At 34.8% G+C, this 22,057-nt stretch overlaps 2 protein-coding genes across 2 annotated transcripts in view; one reads left to right on the top strand and one right to left on the bottom strand.

Moving 5' to 3' along the window:
- Window positions 1-20,378, bottom strand: LOC126830891 (uncharacterized). Its single transcript, XM_050561374.1, has 4 exons — window positions 20,106-20,378; window positions 5,374-5,530; window positions 4,260-4,391; window positions 1-3,530 (listed from the first exon to the last, which is right to left on the bottom strand). The coding sequence occupies exons 2-4, from the start codon at window positions 5,478-5,480 to the stop codon at window positions 1,541-1,543; spliced, it is 2,229 nt and encodes a 742-aa protein (XP_050417331.1). The 5' UTR covers window positions 5,481-5,530; window positions 20,106-20,378; the 3' UTR covers window positions 1-1,540.
- The window catches only part of LOC126830395 (uncharacterized), a 54,932-nt gene continuing 40,998 nt past the window's right edge, over window positions 8,124-22,057 (top strand). Inside the window, exons 1-3 of the mRNA XM_056102896.1 lie at window positions 8,124-8,133; window positions 8,531-8,679; window positions 10,650-10,776. Of these exons, the coding sequence (XP_055958871.1) occupies window positions 8,124-8,133; window positions 8,531-8,679; window positions 10,650-10,776 (286 nt within the window). The remainder of the gene's footprint in view (window positions 8,134-8,530; window positions 8,680-10,649; window positions 10,777-22,057) is intronic.

The following is a 22,057-nucleotide window of genomic DNA, read 5'->3' as shown; positions in this document are numbered from 1 at the left end:
TAACAATTGTTAACCTTTATTCATGAATGATTACATACAAAGTACTAATATATACATCTATATAAAACACAGCTATTAGCTTTAGCAGATACACGCCTAAAACAGCGATTGGTTTAAACATATTTTAATGACAAATATCAAAAGGATTGAGCACAAGTTTCAAAAACTTAGAAAAGCCCTTTCCATACATAGAAATGATAGACATTATTTAATACAAACAAGATTGCAAAATAGTATATACAATAATAAATAATTTATAAGTAATATAAGTAAAGTCAGATGAATTATATCTCAAAGCTCTATATAAAATAAGTGAAGAGGTGATAAAGAGAATATAAAATTATATTTAAAACATTGAAAAATAATGTTTAATAAATGGGATATAAATGAACTGATGCATGTATAAAATGATAAAAAAAAAATAATAATAAAAAAAATGGGGGGGGGGGGGGTGCGGGGGAAAAAAAAAAAAAAAAAAAAATGTTATCCACCAAAAAAGCTAAAGCTAATAATTTATTCTAAGATGTAACTACTAACAATAACTTTTATTTAAATCGTTTTGAAAGTTTGATATATTTGTGAACTTCAAGGAAAAGGTTTGTATTCATCTCAATTCTTAGCCTTTAGTAGACTAAAGCTATACCTCTTTCAAATGATTCAAAATAATTGAATTCTGTCAAACCCAAAAATAGTGACAATCGAGTGAAAATGGGAATTTGGGGTTATAACGCATGCGCCGACAACTGAAACGTATTCGTTGTGTTTAAAGGACAATATTGGTGTCAGTCATTATGTGATAGAACTGGTTAAACACGTTCCAAATATAATTTTCAATCAGAGATCATTGCTACGAAAGATGCGTCATGAAGGTTTCAAGAAAGGGAAGTGACGAACGCAAAAGGAAAACACGAGTTATCCTTCTTTATAACTGACTGAAGCGACGAGTGATAATATATACACGGGCGAATTTCTGCTCACTAATAATTCCTTCGAAGACCAAAAGTTGTCAGTTGTCGAGACTGACAGAACTGTGACATGGTTGAATTCTGCCTCACACGATTGTAATCCCGTCAATTCGGAATGTTCCGGCCTGACAATCGAGGATCACCTGTATTAATGCATGTCCGGGACTGAGCAGATCCCCCGGATACGTTTGTTTGATTTGATAGTACTTTTATCATAATCGTTATAAGACATATAACGATACGTGTACGTGTATTGAAACGTAGCATGTTAATAAACTCCAGAAGTGGTATATCCATATAAGTGTTCTAATACTCTTTTATCATATATTAAGTCTCTGTTTCTTTCTTTATGTGTAGTTGGGCTTCTCCTGCACTCATTGCAGTTCCAAAGTCAAAAACAAAAATGAAATGAAAAAGCAGAGAAACAAAAAATCCGGTTTAATTTTGATTATACCACCAGGGTTCCCGATCTCTCTTGTGGGGTCTGTTAGGATCACGACACCAAACACAGTAGTCACCAACAACCAGTCGCGTGTTAAATTTCTGTGCTATTGGCGTCAATAACAGGTTTATGCTCACGCGGTAATAAAAGTGTGTTTCTCCCCTGGTCGGACTGGTCCACCGACCATATTATTCCACACAATGCCTGTATTAATTAACGGTTTTAACCGATCGGTTGCCAAAGACTTAATTTTTAATAAGCTAAACTTCATGAATGGATCACAAAAAAAGTTATTGCTATCAGTTTTGTTTGCAAAGAATTTTCCTAATTTAAAAGGATGGATAAAAAGTGTGTTGATGTCGAAAAACAAAGCGTATTGGTCACGTGACTCTTGTCGCCATAAGCTGCCATCTCTGACTCTAAAAATGTCTTTCGATTCGGCTAATCCCATTGTAAATGTAGGAATGGCTACCTCATCCATAAGCTGATGTCGCAAACAAGCTTTACTGATATAGATATAAGCATCTCTAAGTTTTTCGGGGATATAGAAAAAATCGCCGCCTCGGTAAAATGCTACATTTGTGTCCTTCATGTTATACTTGTACATATCTAAATATTCTTTCGCCATTTTGTCCCCTTCAACTAGAGCGGAGTTTTCTAATGCCGCCATCAATTTATTCAACGCTGGTCGGCCAATTTCTATGTCCCAATAGTACCACTGTTGTTTTTCCGAGGACCGATTGTACCACGAAATAACATCGGGTAAAATAATTTGATCTCGCGGTAATCGGAACATGTTCCACACATTTACTAACGTATCATCGCCGATTTGTAAATAACCTTTAACCCGGAAGTTCATCATCATCGCATACTGGGTGCATTCAAACATATCAACCCAACCTCTATTCAGTGCGTCTACATGAAAAAATGTCGTTATGTAAGAATTGTTTGATAAAACCTCTGCAAATGCTTTTGGCGTTGGACCACAAACAAGAATATGCTTGAAGTAGCGTCTGTACATGAGTTCTATATAAGGCATGTTGATGTACCACTTTATCTCATTAAACGTCACGATCAACATTACGTCATCCATTATGGGTTCTTTCCACGTCATGTTTAAATCGGGACAAACATTTTGAGCGTTAGTAGCATTTATTAAGAGTGGAGACAAATTTTCTAGAAACTCAGTATCAGCGTCCGAATACATGTGCGTAGACATTAAGATTCTAATATTGTTAGTTGCTTCCGCAGTCTTGCCCTTTCTTTTAAAAACTGGTTCTTTGTAGCCGACATACGCTAATACAAAAAGCCATGTTTCTAGGGATGTAAAATCGTCATCATTCATATGTCCTCCGGTGTGCATACTTTTAGCCATCCGCAAAAGACATTGGTACAGGGATGTCTCTGAGCACAAGAAATATTCTTTGGGAACAGCTGGGGAGAGAGACACGTTGAATGACGTTCGGTGTAACTCCTTTGTACATGGTTTAAAGGGGATTAGCATCACACGAAAATTTAACTTTTCTAATATTTGCTCCACGATCATTTTATAAACGACACTGTTCGTTGTTTCATCAACTAGGTTCATGAAGAGCGACCAGAATATCTCATGCTTATACAAAACAACGTTTGACGTTAATCTAACTAAACGACTAGGTATCAAAAACATTGGGGCTAGCTTTGTGTGGTTCTTTAGTTTCGTATCCGTGGAAAAGTTCATTGTATTATTTTCGTATTTAAATGTGCTGCACGAATATAAAGGTAGTTGAAGCACGGGGTTTATTTCATCCTCCAGAAAAAAAATGTACGGATATCCCTCCCCGGTTTGATTCTTTGCATATGGTACATTCTGTTTTAATGTTTCACCAACAAAAATATCCGGATTTAATATTTCCGGTTCGTTGTAAACTAGCCCACTTGTTGTTGATCGGAACTGAAACATATCTAGGTCCGTCAGCGAATGAACGTCAGCAGACACAGATAATATATACTTTGCGCCATGTTGAATTGCGTATAAATACCCAATAAAACCAAGATGGTAGCTTTTGATAAGAAGTTCTTCTGGTAGTGGCAATTCAATCTTGGTTATAACAGAGGGAGATAGATAGATACAGTAAGGAATTCTGTAATAGAAAATAAATTTATCATTTTCTGTTAAATAGAAATGGCGTTTGCCTTTATATATTTTGCGGGACTTAATTTGAGTTAAGGTGGGGAATCTTACTAAACTGCCTAGAGTAGCTCCGCGTGGGAACACGCACTAAGCTAGCTGACCGACATTTTGAATTCTAAATCAACGATTTTAATCGAAGATATTAAGTATACTCAGAGAAGTTTGAGAAATATTTTTTCCACTTTCATTTAATTAAATTAAAAATGTTTATTTAATCGTCGTGTGTATGACAGATGTGAAGCGGAGTAGAAACGCATTACATACTAATTTTTGGATATGGTGGCCATTCAGGACAGTGATCTATCTTCGAAGTATAGAGAAAATGGAACTCAGTGTGCAGAATGGGTGAGGAATATGAAATTAAATGGAGCTTAACATCCTACTATTGTGCACCAACCGGACTAATCGAGAACTTTCATTAAGAGTAGAGACACGTGTTCTAGAAACTCAATATCAACACCAGAATACATGCATCTGCGTAGAAATTCCAATATCTTTATTAGTCCCTTTCTTTTAAAAACGTTAGGGTTTTTTTGTAGCCGACATATCCTTGTACGAAAAAACATTTTTCTGGATATTTTGATTATTTAATTTCAGAATTAGGTTCATCGTTAAAAACTGTCATTGGGATAAATATTACAAAAAGAATATTGATTCTGATAGGAAATCAAAGACCTACTTGCAGTAAAATGGCTTGGCGTAATCATTTCCGATTATCACGATCTTCCAACCTTTTACCCTTGACATTGTGAATTTGACCTGATTCTCCTCCTGGGGTATGTTTATAACTATCCATTTATCATGTTCCGTTCTGTAAAAAAAATGTATAATTACAAAATGTCGATAATACTGAAGAACAATCTCTTTCATACATTTCCGTCTTCGGACCAGTTTGACGATGTGTACGTTATGTTGCATTCGCATATGTTTAGTCTTGTTGAACATTCAGGTAACGATGCGCCATTTTCATTTTTTGCTAAACTATCACATTTCTCATTGATTAATCTGCGCTAATATGTACCCAAGATTAATTATTTAACATTTAATTAAAAAAACAAAATCAAAATACCAACGCCAGATAATGTCCCGGCTTGGATCCAAACGAATTTATACAGCTTACCAATAAATTTTCGCGGACAATAAAATGGCGGCGGGCTTGATACATAGATCGATGAAATTTCAATTCCACATATCTTTGTAAATACTGAACGGAACGGAATCTTTTTGGACCTGTATATCTATTAGAGAATAGTTCTTTCGGAATCGGACTGGCATCATAATCAGCCCTGGGGAAAAGAACGATGATGTAGCTAGCAAATACCAGCCACTGGTATTATGAGACATTGAGAAGTGTTTCAGATTGTTTTTCTGCCGGGGCCACTTTAGTCGTGTGATAAGGACATTGATCTCGCAGCTAGAATGTCCCGGGTTCGACCCCCGGTGTGGAAATGAAATGAAATGGGATTTAACGCCCTACTGTTCTGCTCCGACTGGGCTAATGAAGACTGTCCCCGTATGGAATGGGGTGGATCTCGGCATGTTTCAATTCCGGTTCCCATTCCCATGAGGACTAAGGACTGTAGTGCTAAGAAGTAAAATACTTTCACTGCCTACTCTAACAGATGTGACGAAATACCACGGTTAACACATGTGCACGTTAAAGAACCACTGACATTTGGAATTCGAGGAAGAATAGGTGCGAATTAAGCTGTAAACATTTGATGTAGTCCCGAAACAGCAAATGGCGTTCAGTAATATAATAAATTTCGGTAACTCATTTGTGTAATTCTTACCCAATATAACTAATTCTAGTGAATTCATCCAAAGGTTGTACGACCTGTTCGTTGCTGGATGTTGCTACGTCTAGCTGCTGCTGTTCCATCATGAGGAGAACGTTCATAAAGGTCAGTAGAATACAACATGTTAAAAATCGTGTCAGTAATACAACGTCTGAAAGACAAAGTAAATAATACACTGAACATAAAACGCACACTGCTTGAAAATGGAAATAGTTGAATGGAAATAGTGGTCTTTTGGAGGGTCCAGAACCATTTCACAATTATACGTAAAAGGTCGAGGGGGTGGGGGGGGGTTATAACCACCAAGAAGTTGCAGTCCGATGCGTACCCAAATCGAAGCTATCCAAGATATGTGGGACATAATATTATGTTTTAAGTTTCATATAAATTGTAACCTCTAGATTGCCCATAAACAAATCTGAGCGAACGTCCACATTCTAGACGTTCAGCGATCTATTGGGTAAAATCCTGCTGTAAAAGTAAAGCCGAAAATAGCAGCCATCGTGGAAAATGCCGGCCATTTTGAAAATTCAAGTGGCTAATGGGATTTTCTTAGTAAATGACCCTAAATCGACACCCAATTAGTGCTTCTATACACCTTCGAAAGATGTTTACACTTAGCCACCCCACCACAACGCATGGTTAATCTACACATACCTTGTTGGGCAATTACCATGTACATATCTTTAATCTATATCGATCATTATATTATAAAACAATGGTTGTATTTATTTGATAAGATTTGATATGATGGGGTAAAAGTTTGCTAGGGACATCACTTGTTATGTTATCAGCATTTCTTATCAAATCTATATATCTATTGACTGTTCATCATTCCCAGTGAAAAGGTGGCCATAGATGGTAATAGTGTAAATATGTTAATATGGAGATCAAAATTTTTTTTCTTTTTATTTTAACTCTGAAAGGTAAATTATTTAACTTTTTTCATTTTAAAACATTTTAAGAACTAAAACATTTAAGGACCGGAACGGCAGAACTCCCTGAGTTCCAGTGACCTTTGTCAAGTCGTGGGCGTGATTCCGGTCAAGAATAGTTGATCCGGTGACAAACGAAATATTCACAAGAAAAGAGAAAAGGACACGAAAGCGTTGGTTAGACCCCGTATTAGACTAAAACAAGTATGGATCTCACTACAGAGCAGGAATTCAATGTTGAGTCATCATAGCCGCTATCATTGAATCGATGAACAATTGCCAAAGGAACTAAGAGTGCCCCCTCCCCTTCCAAAAACAACGAGAATAACAATATGAGTAGCGGTTGGGCAAAAATTCCTGGCCCCAAAAATACCGGTACTACAAGTATCAATAGATTTAATGGGGTTTATTCATGCGGCTAAACGAAAACCATTAAATTTGCAATCAAAGTGTAAACAGTACTAAACACAGGAATGAAAGGAGCCAAACGATAATACTCTGGTCATTTTGAGATTGTTAATTATTTCATTCTAATGTATGCAATTTGAGGACGAGAAGATGTTTTATTTAGAGAAGATGCTGTCGGGTTAACACCCGACAGTATCTTCTCTAAATAATCGAATTCCAACTAATAAATGTTACTTTACGTGAACGACAACATGTTATCAGAGAGGCTTCGATTTTTCTTCACCCTAATGTTAACTTGGCTATACTTTCCATTTTAGACCCCCAAGCGGAAATTCGGTTGGAACAAAATCTTATAGTTCTTTTTCTGTCCATGTCAGTATTCGAACCCCGGACATTACAGTCGAGATCCCAGTTCTTTAACGCCACCCCAAAAATGTGACGTAATGTTGTTATGCAATAATAACTTTATAGTGGGACGATGTCGAACGTTATCAGATGCTGAATGGCGCTATACGTTATCTAATCACATTATTGCATAACAAATAGTTTTATTGCCAATTAAAGTCTCTGATTGTCATTTGTTCAGTTTGATTATCTACTAATACATAAAAAAATTCAAGGATATATTATAGATAATTTCCCTGTTTGGATTCAATCGCATCAAAAAGAGACCCATCAACATAATTAACATAACATTTATAGGTGGCACTGGCTTGTTCGTATGTGGGGGGTGGGGGTGGATGGCCGAATGGTTAGCACGAGCGCGCTGTATCATACGGTCTGTCATTGAGTCAACTGGCGGGGTTTCGATTCCCCGGTTGTACGTGCCTATCCAACCTCGTGGGTTTTCCCCGGGTCCTCCGATTTCCTCCCACTGCTAAAGACCCCTACGCGCAAGCGAATTATTGAAATAAAATTGAACCATGTGTTAGTCCCAAAATGACCTAGTTTGTGTCGAGTGGACGTTAAACCCCATTTGTCTTTCGCTCTCTCTCTTGTTCTTATGCGTAATGTTGATAAGTTTTCGATTCATCGAATTTTTGTAAATACGGAATGGAATTGAATTGTCTTTTAGAGATTCAATATAGACATTATAGATTGCAAGGAATTCAAAATCCCTCAAATGATTTATACCGGCTTTAAACGGAAATACCCATTTATTTTTTTTATTTATCTGTTTTGGGGATTGAGGAGTCCGGTTATTGATTCTACGTGGCAACTACCCGCGCCTTCCGAATGAAAAACATCGACCATAAATAGGTCCCGAAATGACCCGGTTAGTGTCGCATGGGTCGTTAACACGCCTCTGAAATTCTGTATATAAAGATGTTACAATAATTCACTCATTTTTGTGTTTTTATTTATCTGTTCTATATCTGTGATGCTATGTGATTTCCCCTTATGTCATGCAGTAATTGGACCTGACAAGGACAGTGTCTAGTTGTTCCGGTGGGACGAAAATCCGAGGTCTCGTGTATACGTTAGCGTACACGTAAAAGAACCTTGACAGTTGGAATACAATATAAGAGTAGGCTGCAGCGCTACTGATCAGGCTAAATTCCCCTCATAGCACACCGTATGCCTGTCTTCATTAATTAGACCAGTCGGTGCAGAAAATCAGACCGTAGAGAGAGAGCGAGAAATGGGGTTTAACGTCCACCCGACACAAACTAGGTCATTTCGGGACTAACACATGGTTCAATTTTATTTCAATAATTCGCTTGCGCGTAGGGGTCTTTGGCAGTGGGAGGAAACCGGACGACCCGGAGAAAACATTTTGTTTGTAACTGTTGTATCTATTATTACAGGTATATATGGCGGTTGTCCTGGTGGATGGATAACTTACAACAATACATGTTACTATCTGAGTGCAACTAGACAGAAGTTTAATGACGCCATCTCTTTCTGTGATACCAAGAATGCCACTCTTCCAATATATAATTCCGATGACGACTGGGTAAATTTGAACTTTTCACCCTATTTCATTAAAATTTTAAAAAAGTCAATAAAGTCGTATTTGGAAATCACCAAATAGTAAATAACGAAATAACGAAATAATATTTCAAATTACGAAATAATATTTCGAAATAACGAAATGGTATTTCGAAATAACGAAATGGTATTTCGAAATAACCACATGTATAACATTTTGAACTTTAACTAAGAGATGCAAGAAACAGTAACAGTTGGTTTTCATTGCAAGATAAAGATATAAAGTTGAATCCCAAAGGAGATACTAACTAATAAATCGTTTTGTAATAGGAACACTTTTTAAAAGAATAAAATGGCTTTAACATCAATATTAACAATCATGTCAAAGTGGGTCATTTATATCCATGAACATCAAGGCCAAGATTTTTTGTTTAATCATCCAAGAGACTATTTAAAAAATACTTTTCAGTTCATATTTTTGTTATTTTTAAATCAGGAAAATGCTTATTACGTTTCGGGCGCATCACCGGATTAAGTTCTTCGCTTGATTATTTAAAGATGCATTATAAATATTTATATAAGAGCTGGACGTTCTTGCTATAATCGTTCAAAAATAGATAATGAAAAATGAAAATATTTAAAATATCATTCAAATTACTTTATGAGGGAAGTTATGTCAGTTTGAAAATATTGCGTAGATCTTTCGTTATCGTAGCAACAGTACTTGACAACCGAGGCTTAAACGTCAAAATAATAATTTATGTAAGATTTGAAGCCAAAAGAGAGACTCACAATAGGCAGATTTAGCTTTTACATAATGTATCTTTAAATTTTAATGTAAGTGTTTGTTGTTGTTTTAATCAGTCCCAGCTTGTTATCGAATTCATTATCTTACAATTTTGTTTGCATCTAGGGGATAAAACATAGATACACAACAGTTTATATCGCTTGGCGTTTATAATTTATAATTATGAAATCTTGACTTTTATTAGTTCAGATATTTAAGAAATCTTGGGGGGGGGGGCGCTTTAAAAAATGTATAAAACATAGATGCACAACAGTTTATATCGCTTGGCGTTTATAATTTATAATAATGAGATCTTGGCTTTTATTAGTTCAGTTATTTAAGAAATCTTGGGAGGGGGAGGGAGGGGGGGGCGCTTTAAAAACAAAATGTATTAGGTGACATTTTTGGCGGACTTCACGTTGTGACTCTTTTGTTCTCTAGCTTTATGTACAGAACATTACAAGAAATGGACCACATCTGTATCAGTGGGTAGGAATACATTATGATATAAAACATAAAAAATGGAACTGGATTAATGGAACTAAGACATACAAAACATCAGATATGTGAGTATTTTACGCGGTCATTTTACGCGGTCATACCAGAATTAAGGTTAAACGTAGAATGGAAATAAGTTCCGTCGGTCGCTTTACAAAGATCCAAGATGGCAACTCAAACTCGCGTTTCTTCAGAAATTTCACGGATTAGCCGCATCACTCATATTGTGCGCTAAAAATAGTTCCCGGTAAATCATCAAATCGGCTGTTTTCGAATGAATTTTTGATGTCAAGATGTGGAAAATGTTCCAAAGATCATTAATATGTAACTCATACAATGATCCGATGCCCAATTTCCAGAAATCGGAAACATTTCATTCTAACAAATGCTGCCAATGAGTAGTCACTGGGGGGGCGGAGCTAAGAAACCGAAATCAGGCTGATTAATGTCCGACGAGTTTTACCAGAGATAAACGAGGGGTAAAGTTATCTCTGGGATCGAGATTATGTTCTAATGCGCACGCGTTAGACGACTTGGTCCCAGCCCACCTCTGTTATTTATAAAGACATAGCATTCCCTAACAGTGTTAAATCATCAATTCTCTTGAACTTATGTCTTTAGATCCATTTACTATATTACAATACATCAAATCCAATTTCATTCATTTATTTACTATCTTATACGTTTGTTATAGACATTGGGTGAACAAGAAAGAAGGTAAACCGGCGAAAGGTAATGTCTATAACCTGTGTGCTGGTATGAACGTTGGTAACCATGGTTACGTATATCTACAGAATTGTATGACTACTAACCAGGTATTATGTCAAAGACCTGCAGGTAATAATTTATTTTAAATTTTTAAATCTACTTTATGTAGACCTACCGTTTGTTCTGTGTTTACGCTGTGTTCACGTAGACATACTGTTTGTGCTGCGGTTGTGATGTATTCTTTGTGTTGTATCCATGTCGAACTACTGCTTGTTCTATGTTTGTGTTTGATTCATGTCAACCTTTGTTTGTTCAATGTTCGTGTTGTATTCATGTATACCCTATACTGTCTATTCTATGTTTGTGTTGTATTCATGTAGACCTTATACTGTTAGTTCTATGTTTGTGTTGTATCTTTGTAGACTTATTATTTGTGTTGTATTTATGGACACCTAAAAACTGTCTGTTCTATGTTTGTGTTGTATTCATGTAGACCTATCGTTTGTGTTGTATTCATGTATATCTTATACTGCCTGTTCTATGTTTGTGTTGTATTCATGTATACCTTATACTGTCTGTTCTATGTTTGTGTTGTATTCATGTAGACCTTATATTGTATGTTCTATGTTTGTGTTGTATCTATGGAAACCTACTGTCTGTGCTATGTTTGTGTTGTATTCATGTGTGTGTCCGTGAACCTGTTTACACCATGCGACAAACTGAAACCAAATAACACTACTCGAATCTTATTTTGTAACTATGTTTCCCTGACCTACTTGCGGGGATAAGCTATTTATTATTCGAATTGTTGAATAACCTACAGCACGAAATAATTCTTCTTTTATCGATAAATCGTACCCATATTACACCGGTTTTTAAAGATCTATACTGACTTTCTATTAAACACCGGATCAGTCTTAAGATAAACACCCTAACTTTTACCTGTATCAACGACCCCTCTCCACCATCTTATTTAAGTGATTTATTAACACAATATATTCCAGTTAGAACTTTACGCTCATCAGTTAGCTTGTACCGATCCTAAATCCAAACTTGGAGAAAGAACATTCTCTTACCCTGGTCCAAATGAGTGGAATAAAATACCAAAAAATGTAAAGAATAGCCCCAATATATCAACTTTAGAGAAAAGTATATAAAAACAGAATATTTTCGAATTAATTATCAAAATTAAATTTATGTTATATTTCGTGTATGAAACGTTTCAAGTTTATGTATGTCTATAATGCTTTACTTGTACTTGTCTATGTTATATTGTAATCCGCCTCAGAGCAGTAAAAACTGACTGTTCAGCGCTTTAGAAACTGATTTTTATTTATTATTATTATAGTGGCCTTTAACATATATACTCTTCAAAAAAGTGGGGGATATTCAGAAACAATACAAAACTGCGGAAATGCACTGCTGTTTTTACTAGAGGTAACCAGTGTATGTTAATAACAGGCCAATTGCCTACACATGAACATAAACAGTTCATATGGGTGGCTTATCTGACGGCCCCATTTCACTGGCAAAGAGATACACCGTCAAAAGTGAAAATGGGCGTTTTTGATTTTTTTTCTTAATAATGAGTAATTGCTCCACCAATCCTCAGATATTCAGCAATTCGTCGTGGCATGCTCCTGATCAACCGTCCAATCACGATTTGGGGCAATCTGACCCACTCCTCTTGCAGTACCACGGCCGATTCTTGCAGTGTTGTCGGTTGACGTTGACGTCGACGAACAATTCTCCCGATAAAAAAATAAACGTAACACACTAAAACAAAGATACGCTAAACAGTAAATCTTATGCAAGAACCAATAGAAATGCTAACATAGATAGATAAACCAGCACGTGGCAGTTTTCATCAACCCTTCCTCGAAGTGTCAAATTTGACAATGAACCCCTCCCACGTGTATGGCGCTATTGCGTGTCGCGTGTGCAGTTCAGTGGTTCTGTTGGGGGCGATAAGTTCTTCATCTGTGAACATACTCTCAAAGCATGTCAAGTGTCTATGACTATTTATCATATCACATCCTGCATAGGTATTTCCTTTCAATACCCCCTACTTTTTTTGAAGAGTATATATAGCACGTGTTACCACATAATAAAAAAAATCATGACCTACAGCACGATTTGACTTTTATATTGATAAATTGTATGTGGCTTTCAATATAGTTGTTGCGTTAAAACTATTTGACACGTGTTGTCACATATAAGCTGGTTGCCACACATGCGTGTCGCATGTGCAGCTTAGTGGTTCTGTTGGGGCGATAAGTTCTTCATCTGTGAACATACTCTCAAAGCATGTCAAATGTCCATGACTATTTATCGTATCGCAACCTGCATAGGTATTTGCATTTCAATATCCCCAACATTTTTTCAAGACTATTGCGCTTCATTTGTAAAAACTGTCACGTCTTTTAATATTAGCATTATTCATATGGAGCATTCTGTAAATTGATGAAAGTAGAACTATCAAAATCTAAGCTGTCATGGCTGTCGTTGTTAAGTGTTGGTAAATGTAAGCAAAAGGGCTTGTTTCTAAATTTTGGATAGATTATTATTCGTTTATGTTAGAATAATAATCATTTTGAGGGTTTGATATAGAATTTGTTACCTAGATATAGATTTTGTGGGCCAAATTCTTTTCTATGGGGTATCATTTGCAACACATCATATTTTCCAATCAATCATTCAGCTGGACATTTCCACATTCAATTGTGGACTATTAGTGTACAGTCTAAGATTAAACAATGTGTTGAGTATGAAACTATTGAATAAAATTAATTACAAAATATTTTACTGTAAAACTTAGTAAATATCTATAATATGCTTCCGGGCACAAAGTTTCGAAGGGTGAATTAAGAAGTCATAAAAATGTTAATAATGTGTATTCATTATAAAAATAGCTGAAATTGTGATGCAGTATTTACAATTTTCCATGCAGACCCGAAATATTTAATCCAAATGATGTTTATGATGGTACTCCATACAAAACATCTGAAAGTAGTCCCTTGAAAAGATGGAGAACATTTGAAAAAAACAGTTTGAATATATGGACTTGGTGTGCTAAAACAAAGATAGTTTTCGAAAATTTAAGTCTTGTAGTTTCTATATTCCCATGTTGTGTTGTTTACCCTGTAGCTGCGCAGTGCTGAATAGTATATTTGCTTCATATTTTCCAAAGTTACAAATTCCAAAGTCGTCATTTTTGATTTTCATTCATTTGTTATTATCCAATATCATCTCAAGCACATTTAGACACCAAAATACAGACACTAAAGGTGTTCTGGATGTTTTTTTGAGGACCCCTCATTTCAGGTGTTAATTTTTGTGAGTTTTTGTCACTTTACCTTGCCCCTTAAACAATGCAGATATTAGTGAAAATATTGCTAATATTAGCGAACAAATGGCTGCTTAAACAATGCGAATATAAGCGAAGGTATATGGAAGTATAACGTTGCCAAGAATTTGAAGATAGACAACGTTTCAAATTATAGTTTTCAATGTTTCAAAATAGGGACTACTAACGTCATGGTGTAAAAATGCAAAGTATACTTTTCAAATTGCAAAGTACAATTGTTGAGCTCTTACATTCAGAAATGCGTATATACATTCAAACGCAAATTCACTCATTTAACCATTGCCAAATCCCAATATATGTAAAAACGCAGTAAAAATAAACGAAATTACACCTATGACCGTAAACGATGGGAATATTAGCTAAAACAGCATGCACATAATTTATGACGTAAATTTAAAACTATTTAAAAATGCAAATTTATACAAAATACAAACAAGTGATGCAAATTTGAACAAGTTAATGCGCATACGTTGAACGGTGAAATACAAAATGTATTAGTAAATGAAGACGTTAGCTAAAGGAATTCAACGCTAAACAAAAAAAAATCAAAAAAACAAAAAAATTAACTTCAAACCTCGTCTTTTTCGCAAAACCATTTTCTTTCTTTTTACTCCTTCTACTTGTCAGAACACTGCCTTCCTTGCGTATGTGCCATCAGCGCTCAAACTTGCCAAATAGCGAAAAGAACTTGTTTTTGTTGAATGTCCATCTTCAGAAACACTTTCCTCAATCTGAAATTTTATTTTTAAAAATTAAAAATACTGCCACATCCTCTAATCGGATGTTAAATTTTGAATTTCTGTGGATTTCTTCTGACTGTTTAGGTTTCATCTAATTCTGTTCACCTGGCGTTAACATTATTCTCTCCTCAAAGTTCTAATAATAATTCAGTATAAGAAGTCGATTTTGTTTATATGTATACAGCCAATAAGAAAAGAATCTGGCTGGGTATGACAGCCTGTTACTTGCAAGTCCGTAATTATTTTGAAGGAAACATTATCGATCCTACCAACATAAATTTAGTTTAGTTGCTGCTGCGAAAAGAAAAATACATATTAATAACATCTCATATATATATAGTTAGTCATTTCAAATTACCTGTTACATTGGAAGTATTTGATAAATTGAACATATTTATGCTATGATGTAATATTAATGAGAAATCTATACCATGAATTCACAAAACTATCAATCTCGATATGTTTCGTTTAACTTGAAGAAAAACGCTGAATCTATAATAATTTCAATAGATGTTTATGGAGCCCATTAGTGAAACATTTAAGCCATCAGAAACACACTTACAGCTCTTTCAATGACATAACCTGTTTTAATTTTCAAAAGTTTTTAAATAAAACTAACATCTGATACCAGTGAAGGGCGTAACAGTTTATTGACGTCACCAGGGGAGGTCCCCCGTTCAATTTCCCCGCATGGTTTCCCAATGTCACTCTGTGGTACGGGATGACGGGACTGGCAAGAAACACTCTCTAGTTGTTCTGGTTTTACGACTTCATTGGCCCTGACAGAGCATAAAACTAGGACGTTACATCCCATTTCATTTATTTGACATCGGCAAAATTGATTGGGGCTTCAATGGTTGAATTCCATTTCATTTCATTTATTTGATGTGGGTAAAGTTTATTGGAGACTTGTCTAGGTTACTAAGACGTTTAATTGTATCGTAATGTTTTCTACCCGAGTAATATATTTTATCAACAATTTGCATTTTAATGATAAATTTGTTAAGAACTATGACAAGTAGATGTATTAATGATAAATTTATTTTAATGACTTTGTTAAGGACTATAACAAGTACATATTTTAATGATAAATTTGACAAGTAAACATTTTAGTGATAAATTTGTTAAAGTTGCAATTTCATATTTTTAAGTTATAAAAATAAAGCCTTAAAATAGATGGTATCTATAAACAGTCCTACCTTGTTAAAGAATAATCCTATTAATCCTATAATTCACTATTGCCAGTTGAGAAATTGGCAAAAATATCATTTTCATCTTCAAATCCAAACGTCTGAAGATAGCTACTCCATGGTGGAGAATAGAAAACAGGGAAGGTAATTGGGAAGTAATTGTGTTATTATTTCCGGTGTAAATGAGTTTTAAGTGTGAGAATGACACTTATGATCGTATAATGGTGAGTTGACATCCTATTGAGCAAAAGACATAAAAAAAATTATGTTTTGACTTCTTAGAAAATATGAAATTGTAACTTTAAGGACTATAATAAGTAAACATTTTAATGATTTTGTTAAGGACTATTACAAGTACATATTTTAATGATAAATTTGTAAAGGACTATTACAAGTAGAAATTTTATAATTTTGTTTATCTGTTGTTCAAATGATAGAGAATATATTATTTGGACGATCAACAATAATAAAACTATTTTGTTTAATAATTAATTAATGGATATCGCCAACGACTGACAATATGTAATGTTGTTAATAACACGTACCTTGTTGTTTTGGCCGAGTTTGTCAGAAACAAGTCTGGTTTCAGACATTGTTTTAAAAAACATCAATACATGTGTAAGGTCATGTTTATTAGTTAAAAAAATCTTATGTAGGGCCGTGTTTGTTAGAAACCTTTTTTAGAAGTGTCATGTTAAGTAGATGGGTTACCTACTTTAATGAAAACATTTATGACAAATTCAAGGACATACAAGTATCCATATATATTATTGATAAAATTGATTTCTCTTATACATGTTTATTTCGGGCTTCTGCAATAAAATATTTTTATAGACATGGACAAGGCCTTGATATTATAAAAGCATTAATTGTATATGCATCAATTGTTATGTCTTTAAATATTTAATGACAAGAACTTAAGAGATGAAAAGAAATGATGAATTCGTGACCATTAACAACGTTTTGTCTCATTTAGAAAAACAAAAACACTCTTAATTCAAGAATGATAATGAGTGTAATTAAAGGGACCATTCCGATTTTAACAGAGTCTCAGAAATAAAAGTTCGTGTACGTATGAAGCGCCGAAATATAGAGGAATGGTGTATTTACCTTGTCTCAAAATTTCAGCTCAAAATATTGAGTTAGTTTGGACGTGAATGTTAAAACCGCTTATCCGGACACGTAAACTATTTAAGATTTCGGGTCAAGATTTTCCTAGGATGACCTGAAAATCCATTGTCGTTCATTTAGAGGTCTATACAGTGCATGGCCCACGTGCTGTACTTGATAACAAAAGGTAAATTTCACCTACACGTTATTTTTATAAAATAAAAGTCTGGTTTTATCCGGACACAGTATATTACAGCCTGGGACACAGGTTTCCATTTCCAAATGGAGACTGACAGGTTTAAGTTACATGTATTTGAAAACGTATCACGTATATTGAGTTAGTTGTTCGGCTCTAAGGTAGGGGATTTTAAGGGCTTTTAACACAAAATTAAACAGTTTTATTCTCCAAATATAATCGAGATTGACCCTTTAAATTTGAAGAATTATAGTTAAAATAACCCAAACACGAGCCCACTTAGATTATCTGCCAACGTGGATTCAATCCGAATAAATTGACGTCCATCAAAACTTTTTACTGATGATGCTATAAATGTTGAAGGGGTCTGAACTTTTTTGGACTGATATAAATGGCATTGGCTTCTTTATATCGTATATAGAAGGTGCTGAATTTTGCGAAATATTTAATTCGTCACACTCGACACAAACTAGGTCATTTTGGGACTAACACATGGTTACATTTAATTCAATAATTCGCTTGCGCGTAGGAGTCTTTAGCAGCGGGAGGAAACCCGAGGTCCTGGAGAAAACCCACGAGTTTGGACAGGTGACCCTACTCCTTGTCACGTACAACCGGGGAACTGAAACCACGCCACTTGACACAATGACAGACCTTATGGTACAGCGCGCACGCGCTAACCATTCGGCCATCTAACCCTTCAAGCTGCAAAATAAGCAAACACTATATAAAGCAGACATACTGTTACGAGTGAAATGAAATGGGGTTTAACGTCCTACTGTTTTGCTCCGACCTGGGCTAATGAAAACGGTGTTACGAGTGAACTTTTTTCCTCCTGAATTGTTATAGATTACAAACTTATGACTTTTACAGTGAATTTTATAGTGGCGAATTGTGGAAGTTTCAGCAAAAAAAGAGGACATGTGCGCCTTTATTCCGACGCCCGACAGTATCTGATCAATTTTAATTTATATCACGCTTCAATTAACATTTGACTCTTTAAACTAATAAATGCTTATTCCCAACCTATCGTATAAAATACGTAAATTAAAAGTTTAATTCGTTTTCAAAAACTTGTGTTCTTTTAGCAAAGTTAGTCGATCTGATATTCCATTGTAACCTAAGTCAGATTAACCTTAATTTAATTCAGTCGGGTGAGGAAGATAACACCCATACATCTGTGATGGCTTCTTTGATGATCTACAAACTAAACTTGATTACCAAATCAACAGGGTCTAATAATCTGTGTGGAGAAAGTGTAATATAATGCATGTGTCAAGTTGTAAATAATAAACAAAACATAGGTTACTGATGTATTAATCTTAGTGGAATATTTTCGTTTCGTTCTAAATTATAATCCTTTGATTGGAAATTACGCTATAGAGGATGTGAATATGTTACATCACACTGATCAGCAGTGAATATTCGCTAGGCCGCTACAATCACTGATAAGGATGACATCAATGCGACTTAATGAGTCTCAAATATTAACTTTTTTCCACCGACAAATTAAATTCTAAAACAATTTTTTGATGTATTAGAAAAATTAATAAAGACGTTTGACGTATTTGTAGATAAAAATTATTTCCTATTGAGTGTAAATGGGTATTAAAATGACTAAAAGGTAGCATTCTGCCCGAATCAGTAACGTCTTATGTAAACAATGCACGCGCCGTTCAGCCAATGATTGACGCCGCGTGCTGTGACGGCACGTATTAAAGGCAGTCATCTTTTACAGAGATATTAGAGAAGACTCGTAATTCGCTATGAAACAGATTGATGTTACATGTGTGTGATTAGTGAGGTGTTCAATAACAATGTCACATCCATCTTGTAGTTGTAATAGGAAGCTTCATATATTGTAGGTGTATTATTGGCTAACTCAAATTTGTTGTAATCAAAGGGACACGGGGAATATGACTACAGCGAATGTCTTAGTTATGGCCTTTATAAGATAAATTGGAAATAGGATCTCAAATTAAAGCACTATTAATAAGCTATGCTAATTTGTCTCGCTCATTTCATATAAAACAACTTATTCCGTAGTCCAATAAACTTGCAAACTACAATATTGTCAAAGGTGAATCTCTAATCAAACCAAAAAGAAGGGTTCAGTTCCATTCAGTCATTTTCTTGCTCGAACAAACTTATTAATAGGTTTTAATGTTGAGTTTTGAGTTTTGATTTCTTATTATTGTTTTAAACATGTATTATGCAAGGGCTAAATCTGTCTATTGCAGGTCGTTCTTTAGACCTGAAATGGTATCTAAATTATCAATTAGACATTAATTAACTTACCAAGACCATAATCAACTCTCGATACCATCAGATGGCTGCAATATTTAGTGTATTCAAATATATGATGGATGCGGTTACCGTACAAATAGATAATCGAGACTATATTTATTAGCCTAAAATTGAATCGGTAATATCGGTAATGAAAATTTCAGCATATTCTGTTTTCATTATCCATTTAACCTATTTAGTGTGACAATGTTAAATGAAATATTATGATATAAAATGAAACTGGGCTTAACTTCCCATTTTTTCTGCCCCGGTTGAGCTAATAAAAACGGTCGTACGTTATACAGTCTCTTATGAGGGACATTTCGCCCGGACAGCGGTACTACGGTCTACTCTCCAATCGAATTTCAACTGCCAAGGTTGTTTTACGTGAACACCGACATGTCACATATAAGGTGTTTTGCTATTCAGCAGCCATTTTTAACCATGACTCATCACAAAAATACAAACGAAAATCGGGTCATTTACCCTTATATTCTGACGGAAAGCCTTGCTCTTTTCAAAATATATCATTATCATTAAATCATGTTTCATTTATACTCAATACTCACAGTTCACTGTTTATTTTTGTAGAACTTCCATGACAGTTTGAACCACGTGTAGGCCATTTTCCATATAAACCCATTGTCTCTCCATCGCAATTAACAATGTCACAGCACATTATAAACAAAAAAAAATATTAATCAATCGCATTTTCAACTTTACATAAACCCATACCACGCCTACATTTGCATCATATAATTGAATTTTCATTACACAGTTTTCATAATTCTGTTTATAAAATGTCTATGTCACTACCACAACAGTACAGCTGTACAATTAATCAATTTAATATTTCTTAAAGAATTGATAATCTAGATTTCTCGCGTCTACCGCCATGTGACGACAGCTTGAAGTTATGTCAAATCTTACTGTGTTGATTTGATATCGTGCAAAAATCTATACTAATATTTGTGACTGTCGTTTGTCTGTCTGCTTGTTTGTTTGTCTGTCTGTCTGTTCGAGGTTGGCGGCTACACTAGGTCTGCCCTGAGTCTGAAATTTGGGGTATAAGGGTAGCTCGGACCGGGGAGTAACATAGGCCAGGTGGCGTTAGTCTACCACTTCCGGTTTCGGAGTTATGACCCCCGAGCGAAGCCGGGCATTCTGCTAGTCAATAAATAAATTGAACAACGATTCTTATCATATTTCATTTTATACAACCGCAAAATAAACCAAACAAAATGAGTTCACTGCATTTTCTATTTATTTGCCTTGTTATTTATTTTTCGGCGTTTTATGTGGTGTTATGTTTAAATTTTCGCATCGATTGAAAATACGAAGGTGAGCTGAAAATTAGGTTTCTTAAAGGAACCTTCCCAGATATAGCATATATGATGTTTAATGAAGTATAGTTTAACATCTTACTTTTCTGAACCAACCGAGCTAACGAAGACGTACATAGGCCATGCAGTGTACTATGTGGGAAATTTATCGAATTTCATTTGTCAAGGGTTCTTTTGCGTGCACATTAACATGTACGCAGGACTTCGGTTTTATGCATTGTATATGTGATCGGTCAGCGTGATAACAGTAATTATATATTTTATAAACTGTAGAAATATCCGATCAATGCGATTCATACATATAGGAGATTGATATGATCATGTGTTGTATTTATTATAGATGTGATCGATCAATGTGATATACATGTATGTGATCATGTATTCAATGTGATCATGTATTTATTATAGATGATGTGCTCGATCAGTATGATCTATAGTAGATCAATGAAATGTGACCGATTAGTGTGATATTCATCTATAGTTACACCAATATGACCATGTGTTTATTTATTATGGATGTGATCGATTAGTGTGCTATGCTTGCCCAGTGACATCAATGTGATAATATATTGTATTTATTATATATGTGATCGGACAGTATGGTGTACATGTATAGTTACACCAATGCGATCATGCATTTATTATAGATGTGATCGATCAGTGGGGATAGATCATGCATTTATTATAGATGTGATCGATCATTGTGGCTAGATTATGCATTTTTTATAGATGTGCGAGCGTGCTTCTTTTGTGTTAGCTTGACGTATTTTAAGATTTCTTATGTTGGGGGGTGCGTAGCTCTAATACGTCGAAGCACACAGCGCTCTCACAATAATTGTTATTCAAGAAGCTTTAATCTATAAGAAACATAAGTACTAATTGTTCGTATTTCGTCTCTTATATTTATACCCAGTCGCTATCGCCAACTTAATATCTTAATAATAATTACACTAGAATTATTTGAACATATACATGATAAGGGTTAACCATATAATACAAAATGTGATATAAATTAACATATTTACATTACTGAGACGTAACTCAAATATAGGTACATACTAAATCAATGACTAGGATGCATGTTAAGTAATATTAAATTATTTTAAGATTGTTGTGTAGAAAAGGTAAATAGATAAGACAGTGCGTCCAGATTAGAACGATCAGGGTTCGGAGTAAAG

This window comes from Patella vulgata, chromosome 8 (genome assembly GCF_932274485.2).
Source record: "Patella vulgata chromosome 8, xgPatVulg1.2, whole genome shotgun sequence".
Lineage (NCBI taxonomy): Eukaryota > Metazoa > Mollusca > Gastropoda > Patellidae > Patella > Patella vulgata.
This window is presented reverse-complemented; position numbering and strand designations above follow the sequence as displayed.